General features: G+C 44.3%; 1 protein-coding gene across 13 annotated transcripts in view; it reads left to right on the forward strand.

Moving 5' to 3' along the window:
* stau2 (staufen double-stranded RNA binding protein 2) overlaps positions 1-12,287 on the forward strand; it is a 40,670-nt gene that overhangs the window by 95 nt on the left and 28,288 nt on the right. For 12 of the 13 annotated variants that reach the window (XR_015069136.1, XR_015069138.1, XR_015069142.1 and 9 more), the window contains exons 2-9: positions 1,138-1,345; positions 1,413-1,543; positions 1,668-1,827; positions 1,918-2,119; positions 6,933-7,092; positions 8,372-8,479; positions 11,091-11,303; positions 11,379-11,516. Coding sequence is in view for 6 of the 13 variants with exons in the window: in XM_085938767.1 (XP_085794893.1) it covers positions 1,147-1,345; positions 1,413-1,543; positions 1,668-1,827; positions 1,918-2,119; positions 6,933-7,092; positions 8,372-8,479; positions 11,091-11,303; positions 11,379-11,516 (1,311 nt within the window). In the remaining 7 variants the exon portion in view is untranslated. Of the gene's footprint in view, positions 1-84; positions 432-1,137; positions 1,346-1,412; positions 1,544-1,667; positions 1,828-1,917; positions 2,120-6,932; positions 7,093-8,371; positions 8,480-11,090; positions 11,304-11,378; positions 11,517-12,287 lie in introns of those variants that run through there. The other variant, XM_085938768.1, reaches the window with a different exon arrangement.

Consider the following 12,287-nt stretch of genomic DNA (forward strand, 5'->3'; position numbering starts at 1 on the left):
AAATAAATGTACATAATATTCGTCAGTTTGTTTTCACATTAGCTTTAGTTTACTTGCCATGCTGCTTTCACTCCGCTTCCGTTGCCAACGTTCAGAGAAAGAGCCGAGACTTTCGTGGTAGATGGAGCGCTAAGGTGATGCTAACAAGAGGGACGCTCGGCCGATCTGCCATGATGAAGCCAGTTGAAGCAACGATTCCATGACCATAATATTGCCTAATAATAACCCGTTACACATTAAAGACGTCCCCGGAGTGCATAATCATTACGTCCGTTTGTTTTTGGGGAGATGCCACGCAAAGGGAAGGTTGTTTTTATTTTTTCTGAATGGCAACGTTAGCTTCCTTGCTAAAGTGGAAAGAGTCGCAGCCTTCATGAATGCTCGAAGGGTCGTGGACACCCTGCAACCTAACACCCATCCCCATATTTGAGGCAAGAAACGATGTGCTTAACTGTTTACGGGTAGAAACACGGAAAAGTATGTTGCCAGAGAACCCAATGCAGAAACTTCAAAATGTCATGTTCGGTGCTTGCTTTTCTGTCATTAGACTGCAATTGACTTTGGAGTTTTTCTGCACACCCACTGGCTTCTCTTTTAGTATCTGACCTTTTGTTTTGGTTTTGCACATGTGCTCATTTACCTGGCAAGTGGCCATATTTGTGAATCAGGTAGTTCTTGGTCAAATATAATGGTTGTGGCTATATGATCATTTCCATCATGATGTTTCTGAGCAAAATTTTGGATAAACACCAGACTACTTTGTGTCTATGCATCAGTACTGGGTGAAAAAAAAAAAGAAGACAATGTTATTGTAGATTTAAGCTTTTGTTGACATGTCAATTTCTTTTCCACGAAATCTGCAAGTCCATTGTAGCATTCAGTATTCCCCCATTTTGCCAGTGGTGCTTTGTGGCAGTAACATGAGCAAAGCTCCTCCAAATAAAGCTTCATTGTCTGCGTGAAAGGGCTACTGCCTTGTCAGAATGTGTGCTTCGCTTCAAGAATTTGTTCTTAAAGACCCAGGAAATTGAATTCAGAAGTTAATAATTGCTGAAAATGTGCAAATATTGAAAACCAGCTGTCAAATATTGAGTCGTCCTTCCTCCGCGATCTAAAAATCATTTGCTATTTTTTCAGGAATAGAGCATGGCTCAAGTACAAGCACAGACCTCAGTAGCCCAGGCTGGTCCTGGCCTCTCCTCCGGAGGTCCTCTGGCAGCCATGACCAGCCCGGGATCCCTGGGTCTGCAGCCCTCTGTCAACGGCACAGGCCCGTCCCCCACACCCGCCTGCCCCGCTCCTGCAGCTGGATTTGGGGACGCTCCTGTGCCTGCCACACCGCCAGGTAGGAATAGACAAGTCCCAAAATTTAAAACGTGTTGGAACCCTGAATCATCAACCACTGTTTTCAGGTTCGCCCGAGGAGAACATGGCAAACCCTAAAGAGAAAACTCCAATGTGTTTGGTGAATGAGTTAGCCCGTTTCAATCGGATCCAGCCGCAGTACAAGCTCCTCAATGAGAGAGGCCCTGCACACGCTAAGGTGAGGAAAGGAATTCATCATTCTGACTTTTTTTTTTTACTAGGTATCAAAACATCCAGCAACTCTGTCAATTGACCGGCTTCCTGCCATAACGTGGCGTTGCCTCTGGGTGTCGCTGTTGCAGATCTTCACAGTGCAGTTGACTCTTGGGGAGCAGGTCTGGGAGGCGGAGGGCTCCAGCATTAAAAAGGCCCAACATTCCACAGCCTCCAAAGCTTTGGATGAAAGTGTCCTTCCCAGGCCAATGCCTCGCTCACCTAAAGTAGACATCAACAGCAATCCAGGTACTGTAAACAAAGACAGAGTGAGCATAAGCATTTCCGGAGAATCCATGAAAAATTTGGGATGAATTGTTCATGTACGTCCTCACACAGGCAGTATAACACCAACAGTGGAGCTAAATGGTTTGGCTATGAAGAGAGGCGAGCCGGCGATCTACAGGCCTCTAGATTTCAAACCCATGCCTATGCCCAACTACAGAGCTGATCTCAAGCCCGTGCCCAACTACAGACCTGATCTCAAGCCCATGCCCAACTATAGAGCTTGCTACAACTTCAGAGGCATGTTTAACCAAAGGTAAGCAATATTATCTTATTTGGACTGGTAGCCAGCCAATTGCAACAAAGTACCCCTCATAAAATATATATATTTTAAAATGTTGTTAAAAAATGCCGTGTTATGATTCAGAAACATAAAACTGTGTGCTAATATGATAGATATTGTGATAAGGTACATTTAATTTAAGTTCCCAGAGCTGTTGTATTTCTTTGCCCACCAGGTGGCAGTGTTTACTCATTTTTGAAACAAGTTTGACTCGCTTCTGTTCAGTGGCTTGTACATCCATTTTGTGGCTTCCCCAGCCAGAAATGTCATTTATATTTACACACTATGTCCTTTATTAATGAGGAAAAATTCTGGAAAAAAAAAAATCCCGTGGCTCATCGTTTAATTTTGCAATGTCGAGCCAGGTCCAGGAATGAGGAGTGATTCAGTGGCATTGTTGTTGAAATGAGTTTCGTCAGCAGGCAGTTTGGCATCTGGCTCACAGCTTATTCCGTTTGATCCACGCGGTGACAAACAGGGCGAGAGACAAATGTCTGCAAAGTTGTGGCAAACATATGTTTGCCAACGTTTTGTCCCTCGGTGATGATTTCGAATGCGGAAAGCGACACGCCTTCTTTCTCTTTTGTGCCAAGCGGTCCTGAGGAGATGGACGTCAGCTTTAAAAAAAAAAAAAAAAGAAGCATACATTACCACAAGGTCATTCATGTTTTCACGAGGTCTCTTTCTTTCAGCGGGATTAATGAAAACGAGACCTTGCGAATATGAATTCTCCTACTCCGGTGACGGACGACGTGGCGGAGTGACAGGCCATAGCCGCAATCGCTCATCATAATGACGCGGCGGCCAAACGAAGGTTTCCATATGCCCATGTCCTTACCTATTATGATGAATAAGAGTGATCCGGAATCATGTTGATGGAAAATCTTCTCATTAAAAGGCCAGCCTGGCTCTGATCCATCAGCGCTCTAATCACCACCAGCGCCCGTATTGATTGATTCAGAAAGTGCTTTGATGAGAAAATATGGCGATCATACGTAATGAGCATTTATCAGCGTCTTAATGAATCTTATTTATGGCCGAGGGCCCCGCGAATAATTTCTGACCACTTTAAAAATCAACGATCGATCCTTCACGGTGAACTAACCGTCCCATTGTCCATTCTCAAATACGCCGCCGGAGAACGTCGTCGTTCTGCGTCACGCTTATGATTTTCAAGTGAGTCAACCGGTGTGGAATTCCAGTCGAAATCATCATCATCAACGACGAAAAGAAAAAAAAAAGACGAATAATCGTGTTATCTTTGGAACACCCAATCGCTATGAGTCAGTCAAGGCTAAAAGTAATTGAATATTTGAAACGAGCAGAAAAAAGGGGGCCTTCTTTTTGAGTTGCTCAACTTTTACTTCCGTTGCGCTACTCCCTTCTTTGCCCCAGTCGGTTCTCCGTCAGAATTTGGTGTCTGGACAGCTTGACCCCCTCCCCCCCCTCCCCTCCCACGCAACCATCCCAGGAGCAAGGCCGACCGAGCAAACGTTGACCACCCACCCTCTCCCACACCTAATTTGGTTATGTCACAAAGATTATTATTTTTTTTGGTCAGCTGGAGGAAGGAACGTCTGGGGGTTCGCTGCCCTGTGACATTTCCTCATGCGAACACGCCTGACGTAGTGAGCAAAGCCGTTAGTGTTTTCACGTCACAAAACGGAAGGGAGACGGTTTTCTCAACTGGGCGTCCAGCATTTTCGTTTCTCAAAACAAATGTACAAATGGGTGTGAGCTCCTAAAAAAAAAAAAGATATTTGATTGGAGAGAGTGAAGGTTTTGGAACAAAATAAATTTGGAAAGATTGAGTTCCGATGAGGACGACTCAACCTTACGTCAGCCCGAGTTCCTTAAACGTAATAACTCGTCCGCGTTGGTTTGACAGCGCAAGGTACACACCGAGACCGACGTTAGCCGTTAGCTAACGATTTGGAGCTAACCCCAATCAGTTTGAAAGGCGTTATCAAGGCATTAAAAAACAAAACAAAAAAAAACCTCTTATTAAAGTGGCACCAGGATGTTTGCTGTCCTTTTTTATTTATTTATTTTGATTTTTTTCTGAACAAAGGAACTCATTATCCCTCTTAATGACAATGAACATAAAACAGCAGGTCACAATGTAATACTTTTAATGGGGACGACGGCAGCATCTGGTTTTTCCACCCAGCGATCTCCAGCCAACTATTCTCTCATCCGGCCAAGTTGGCACTCAAAGGGCACAAAGATTCTGATTTTTTTTTTTTTTTTTTTTCTTTAATGCTATGTGGCACAAACATACACACGATGTAATTGTTTTTTCACACGCATTGGAAAAATCATTTTCTCATGAATATTTTTGTTTTATGCAATACCTGCTTTTAGTGAGCTCATCAAATATAATTTTCAAGCAGCTGCTATTACTTCCATGGTGAATTATTCCGTATGTTTTTTTTCTACCTAGTAACCAAATCCGTTTTTTTTTTTTTTTTTCCTTTTGTTTTAGCTCCTTCCCTCTGAGTAATACTATTGTAAATTTTTCATATTTGGAAGTGATACACAATGTGTCACCATTAGTCAGCCATTACGAGAGCCCAGGGGTAATTTTATTGGGGGGGGCTCTGATTTCTCCCGAGCCAAGCATGGAAGGAGGGCCCCGAGACTGATTACAGTACTTGTACAAGGGCGCTCTAATCTCGTGTTCAAAATTGAAACCACAACAATCCCAGTAACTGGAAACAATGGCTGCTCTCAGTTCTGACAACCCTGATTGAAAGGAACCACAAAAGCGAGTCTCTTGTGCGCTGTTTGTCGCTAAAGATGCTCGTATTAGAAAGTTTTTGAATTTCTTTTTTTAATTGATGTGCTGTCATTACAGAAAATTACTTCCAATTTATTTATTTTTTTTCTCACGCGGCGCGTGTTGGCCCCTTTTTATTTGACTAGGATCCATTTTTTGATGTCACATCATTCTGCATTTTGTGCATTAGCACTTGCGTGCGGTCAAAAGGAAGAAAATCAATTAATGATGGACGCAGGGAATGAAGTATGAGGAAAGGAAGGAGGGAGGGGAAAACAAGTACATGTCTGGCAAGACATTGGAAGAAAGTGCAGCTGGAGGAACAACAAGGCCTGTCCAAGTTTTTTTTTTTTTGTCCTCCCCTCCACAAAGGCTCTGTCACTCTTTTTGCTCACAAAGCAGCACCGTCCCATTTACGCAGTTCTGGCTGTATATTCATGTTTGAGCGCGACTGTAGTGAAAGTTGGCCACGAGTCTTTATGGTGGAAAGCCACCGCATGTCATGTTGCATTTCCTTCTCTTTGGCCCGGCCATTGGATCTTGTTAAATATTCACAGTGGTGTTTCAAAGATAGAAAGTTGGCTCGCCGCATCAAAAACAGCTCCCGGACTAAATGTCACGCCGTCATTTACGGGATTAATTGAACGGCCATATCTCCTAGTTTTCAATTATGAGGGATCAAAGATAGAACGCGTGTGCGTGTGCTATTTGGAAATGCTAAAATCATGAGTCATACCCGCACACGTCATCATCCACGTCATTTTTTTTCAAATTTTCATTCCCCCCCCCCTCTCTCCACCCTCCCTACAGGTGTCCTGGCCAGACTCCCGCTTTGTAGTAATAATAATATGAATAATAATTGATAACACATCCACGCAGAGCAAGCCAGCAGGCAGCGACGTGATTTGCTTGCGCACGTGATTCCGCTGCGCGTACGTGTGCTCTCCCGTGTTTTTTGGCTCGCTGGCTTTCCCACGTTGTAGATTAGGGTCTCCCACCGGCCTCCCCTTCCATCGCCCTCCACCCCAACCCTTCCTCTCGCGTTCTCTGTTTTCGTCTCGCCTTCCACCCCTTCGGTCCCGTTTTTTTTGCACGTTATCCCTCAATCTCTTCCTCCCCTTTGCACCTGTACGCCGTGTTCCAGCCCCAGCTGCTTCCATCTCGGCTCGGCGCCGTTGGCCCGATCCCATGTTGCACTTGGCATATCCTCTGAGACCCCGGGGCTGATCTTGACGTGCGAGGGCCAGGCAAGCCTCCGCCCAGGGAAGGAGCTGAGAGCAGATGGATGTGGAAGGACGGACGAACGGACGGCTGCGGGCTGAGGGAAAAGACCTCCTGCCATTCTGAGGATAAAATGTTTTTTGCAGGAAATATACGAAGGAGACATTAAAAAGAAAAAAAAAAAGACATATTAGGATAGTCTAGAGGACCAGCATGTGATTCTCTTGTCTTCATGGTGAACTTTGATTGGACTGTCCTACTTGGCATGACGTCAGCAACCACGTATGAAAGCAGAAGACATGCAAAACGGATATTAAAAACTTTGGATTCCTCCCACCTCTTGTTAGCTTTCCCACTATTTCTCTTTCATTGCCCTCCCTCCCTTCTGCAAATCCCCCCCACAACCCCTTCCCAGACCCAGTGGGGGGGGGGGGGGGTCACCACATGGACTTGTAGACCGCTCTATCACTCGGCTGACAGCTTAGTCCCACTCTGTCCGGACCCAATGAAAGAGAACAAAATCTATGTTGAGGATCAGAAGAAAGAGGAGAGGATATATGTGTCCCTTTGCTTTGTTTGGCAAGCCCAAGCCGAGAAATAAAAGTAAGACATCCGTTAAGTGATTGGCCAACGGGGTATTGTGTCGTAATTGACCCCGAATGTGCTGCGTGACCTTTGATTTTGACAGGTACATCAAATAGGTTAGATTTGCCTCCTTTTTGTTTTTCAATTTGACAAAGATCTACTCCTTTGAACAACTCCTAATTTGATGAACTTGTATCTCAGGTACCATTACCCGATTCCCAAGATCTTCTACGTCCAGCTCTCCGTGGGGAGTCACGAGTTCATCGGGGAGGGGCGCACTCGCCAAGCGGCCAGACACAGCGCTGCCATGAAGGCCCTCCAAGCCCTCCGCGATGAGCCCATCCCCGAAAGACCACCACAGGTTGCTTTTAAATTTTCTTTTGACCTCCTTTTTTTTTTGTCTCTCAGCACGTCTGCACCTTTCAGTTTCCCTCCATGCGCATTTGCCAAGTGTTATTGTCTCGTACGGCAAATCAAATTAACCCAGATGCTCACAACCTGCTAATTGCCAGTAATTCGGCTTTTGTTACATTTTGCTTGCGTGATTTTGCTTGACCCCGTCGTGTTGTTGCATCCATAAACGAGCTCTTTTGTCTTTCGCTTTTACCGAGGCATGTTGTGCAATTTGTTGCACATTGTGGCGCTTTTGTAAATAATATCTGTGCTTTTGACTCCCAAGTAAAAACATCATGGAATGTCCTCAGTGACAACTCGAGACACCTCGAGAGCAACAATAAGTGCTCTTAAATAATAGGTTTCGAATAAAATAATGAAATAAAAAAATAATTATTCATAAGAATTGAAAAATAAACTAATAAATAAATAAAAATAATGAAAATGATTACAATAAATTATTATTCATTTTTTAATTAAATTTTTAATTTACTGTCATCTGCAGAGATCAGAAAAATCTCAAGCTCCATTCCATTTCACTTGCTGAACTTTTGCTGATCTTAGAAGAAGCACTCAAGTCAAATCCATTTGTAATTTATCACAGCAAGGTCACCGATCTGCTCGGTCATTCCGTTTTCGCCTCGCATTCCATCATTCTGTCAATTGCAGTTTTCGAAGCCGAATAAATGTCATATCAAAATGTTTTCAAAAGCAACCTGTGACCAAAATGAATCGTTACGTAACACCCAAAGCGTCTTTTACTTGCGCGCTCACTTTTTCACTCATAGTAAATCAAAGGCCAGTTCATAAACATAGCATGACCTGCCAAGTTTGAAATATTAGTCAGTCACATTTCAGCACTTAAGGATTTTGTTTAGAGTTAGCCTTTGAGCTATTCAAAATTTATTTACAATAAAAATAAACGTCACGCATTTGTTGTTTTGCCAGTGAACCCTCAAGTATTCGATTCCCACAGACCAACCTAATACATGCACTTGACAAACTCCAGTTATCTAATTTCTGCTCTTAGGAGAAAATGTTTCACCATGTTCGCGGAGATTAATTTGTCTCGCGGGAATGAAGAGTTGATATACAGCCGTGATTTTTCCAATACGGTGAGCCAGTCGTCAAAGGAGAATGATAACTCGGCTGACGTTGCACCTCCTCAATGTGTAATTTTACAACATGGCTGGACGCACTTCTCCACGGATGATTCCGAAGTTTCAGTTTCTTGATTCTTTTATTAGGACCCAGAAGAAAAGGCGGAGAGTGAGGAGGGCGTCGATGCCAGCAAGTCAGAAATCAGCCTGGTCTATGAAATTGCCCTGAAGAGGAACTTGACTGTCAACTTTGAGGTAAGACGATATGCTCAAGGTTTTTTTTTTGTGTCTTGTCGAGATTTTAAAGACTTCTTGACTTTGACTGACCATGAGGAAAAAAAAAAAAAAATCAATGATGTCCTCAAACGACCGGCTTAGTCTGTTCTCTTTGGCTTTTCACCATATCTCAGCTGACGTATCCAATAAACTGTCCCTCATCGCCCATTCTCCTCAACACTTCAAGGTGCCAAAAACAAGAGAGGCTCGGTGTATTTTGCGTGCCTCCTCCCTTCCTGCCGCCATTGAAGCTCTCCTTTCCCCTCCTTAGACCTCGTGGAGTATTTGGGAATGCGAGGGTTATATAGGTGACAAGGAGAGAAGGAAGCGACACCAAATTCTTTGGCGTAGCCTGCTAATGAGTTAGGATCCTGGCCTTTTTTTTGGAAACACATTTGCTCATCAGACCATGACATAGCCGTTCTTCCCGGAATTGCTATTAATACACGAGGATGGCTAAATCCGTGTTGGTGCCATTCGTTATCTGTCACTGTGTGGAATTTTCATTTTCACTCCTTGAGTCAAAGAACACGGAAAGGCGGCGCAATTCCTTTTTTCACATCTTCAGTGTCCCTCCGGTCATCTTTCAGGTGCAGACCTCTCACAGCAGTGGCCATGCTTTCACATCTCATTCCTTCTCTCTCGCAAAATTAGCCGTGAGTCACCGCTAGCCCAGCGCCTGCTTTCCCATCCCTCCGCGACGATGAGGGTCGCCGCCACCCTCCGAGCCAGTTGGCTCATTTAATCCTCCTGTCAGGCAATATCAAGCAGATGTCGGCATCAAAGAGGAACCCGATCTATAAATCACAGCTTGTTTGTTGGATCGGAGGCGCGTTTTTCCTAGGAGGGACACAAGAGTAGAGAGACTTAGCCAAGAACCACCCATCTTACGAGAAGCTACTTCCTCCTCCCCCCCCCTCTACGGCTTGTCCATCTACCAGTCATCAAACAAAAGAGTCTTTCTTCATTCTGCCGGACCCCTACTTTTGTTTTAACTTCCTATCCATGCCGTATTTCTCTTCTATTGTACCTGAGGAGCTTGGGGTGGCCTATATTTGCAAGTGTGACTTAAAAACGAGTGTAATCAGTGGCAGAGCTAGATGGGGGGGCTGCGGGGGCACTGGCCTCCTGTGAAATATGCTCGGATCCCTAGGCGCCATGCCAGATCATGTTTTCCACCTCCTGTCCCCCAAAGGGAACATGTAATAAATGTTTGTCAGTGTTTTCTGAAGACCTTTAGGGGTTTTGTAAAAAATATTTTTTCTTTGCCACCATCCAAGGAGAAAAAAAAATCCTCGCTCCGCCAGATTACATGTATTTCTTAAATCATTAGTTTTGTACTCCAAGGCCTCTCTGTGCAACATGCTTCTTTATATAAAGTGTATTCATTGTACAAGAATGCTGACAGGAAGAAAAAAAAAAACTGATAGAAAGCACAGACTGGCCATGCTCACGAGTGCTTGGCAGTCACGCCGTTTAGAATAGATATGAGAGGTATTTTCTTAAGTATAACCACATTGAGTTCAAATCGAAGAAGTTTTTTTTTTTTTTTTTTTAAATCTTACTTTTGGACGTTTTAGTCTTGACCATTCCTTCCCTTTTCACATCGAACTGTTGCCACGGTCGCCATTAGCGTCATTTTATTTTCTTAACCAAAAAACAAACAGCATGCACTTATTTATTGAATGGGCAATAATTGGGACATTATGCCTCAATTCCTGTAATGGCGTAGAATTAGCCTGCGCTGTGCTGTGTTGTTGTGTCAACTATCCGAGGAATGCTCATGGTTCCACTTATCGCTTTGAATCAGTTCACTGGGTTGAAATTAGCCCCCTTTGCAGTTTTGTTTGATTGCAACAATTTGCACTGCGAGCGCCACAAATTGTGCTCTGATTAAGGAGCTGTTGGCATCCCGCTTAATGAACACCGCTTGACAAAAACAAAAAAAAAACAACACTGATTAGGTGAACTGTGCTGAAGTGTTCAACTTAATTCTCACTTTTTGTTTTTGTTTTCCTGAAATGTTTTCCGAGCCACACCTGTTACTCTTTCTCTTTGTCTCTCTCACACATACACACACACACACACACTGTACTCACACAAACCCAGCTCTGGTACTTCACAGGAAGTAAATGTGATTGCAGAAGCATGACCTAACGCCAGCCGGTGTTTGTTTTAGGTCTCCCAGGTGACCAGAGGCTAGAGGAAGGAAACTGAGCCCTCATCACTAGAGACCGTCATCTAGGAGCATGTTACTCTTAATGTGTTCTTGTACGTCAGTGCCTGTGTGTGTGTGTGTCTTGTATATGAATAACATGAGTATATGGGCGGGTAGCACTGTGACCATTGAGAGCAGATGTTTCAGACCACCTGGTGTAGCCGCTTGCAGAGTGTGCTGCACACGCTTCCCAACACACACACACCATGACCAAAAACACGCGTGCACGTGGATCCCCGGAAGCCTCTCATATGCAAGACGCACAAGCCTGTTTCGTGTATCAGTCCTGGAGGAAAGAAAAAAAAAAAAATGTGGAATCGAATCAACATTTTCATTTGCGGAACTCCCTTTGCGCTTGTGTATACGTGATAGGTGTTGAAGGAGAATGGACCCCCGCACATGAAAAGCTTCCTGACCCGCGTCACCGTTGGGGAATTCTCAGCCGAGGGCGAAGGCAACAGCAAAAAGTTGTCCAAGAAGCGGGCCGCGCTGTCCGTTCTACAGGACCTGAAGAAGTTGCCCTTCATCCCCGTGGTGGAGAAACCCAAAACACATTACAAGAAACGAACTAAAACCATCCTCAAGGTACTCACGGGGGGGGGGGGCAAATATTTTAGTTTGACTTACAAATCCGCACCCTCCTGTCACTTGGTCCTCTAGACGGGACCCGACTATGGCCAGGGCATGAACCCCATCAGCCGCTTGGCCCAGATCCAGCAGGCCAAGAAGGAGAAAGAGCCTGAGTATTTGCTGCTATCGGAAAGGGGGATGCCCCGACGCAGGGAATTCATCATGCAGGTACATAGTGACAAAACAAGTCAAGTCGCATATGATATTATTATTGTTACAGTTTTTTTAATTATTATTATAATTTTTTATTTTTTTTTTATTGGTCCTTCTCTCGTAAGTGCAACAGAGCGTCGTCGTTCAGCTTGGAAGCTGTTCTCTTTGCTCCGCACATGAGTCCCTGTGAATGTATGTGGCGTTCTTTTGTGTCGCCCGCTCACTCTCTTCTTAAGTTTCCTCATTGTTCTCCGTCACAGGGAGTGAAGCGAGTGTCTGTTTACGTGTCTTTTGTTGCGTTCCAACCGCGACTCGCCGGAAAAAAAAAAAAGTTTCACCTCGTCTCAAGTGCCTCTAATAGACCGATTGTGTTTATTTTTGGAAGAATTATTGCGTTTACTCTAAAAGTCATTTACCGCGGCTCGCTCGTGGCCCGTACGATGCGTTTAAACGAGGACGTTAACGAGCGTGTCAGAACGCTTTGAGTCAGCGCACCGAAGCCCCGAAGTCTCTTCGCAGGCTCCGAGCGCTTTCACGTTATTTGTACAGCGTAATTGTCTGTTTGCATAACATAATGACGGCTGATATTCTCTGCTTACATTTTCACTCGACAGATTTAATGTTTCGGGATCGCTGAAAAACAAACACTTCACTTTTGCTTTTTTTTTTTTTTTTTTTAAATGTAAATTATGTGGCTGGCTCAATCCGGAGAAGGAAACTGAAAGAGACCGAAGACGTCAAACGTGACACCTCGCAGCCATTGTGAACGTTTGCACGCGTTTGTCA

Source organism: Syngnathus leptorhynchus, chromosome 19 (assembly GCF_054491065.1).
Source record: "Syngnathus leptorhynchus isolate UIUO chromosome 19, UIUO_Slep, whole genome shotgun sequence".
NCBI lineage: Eukaryota > Metazoa > Chordata > Actinopteri > Syngnathiformes > Syngnathidae > Syngnathus > Syngnathus leptorhynchus.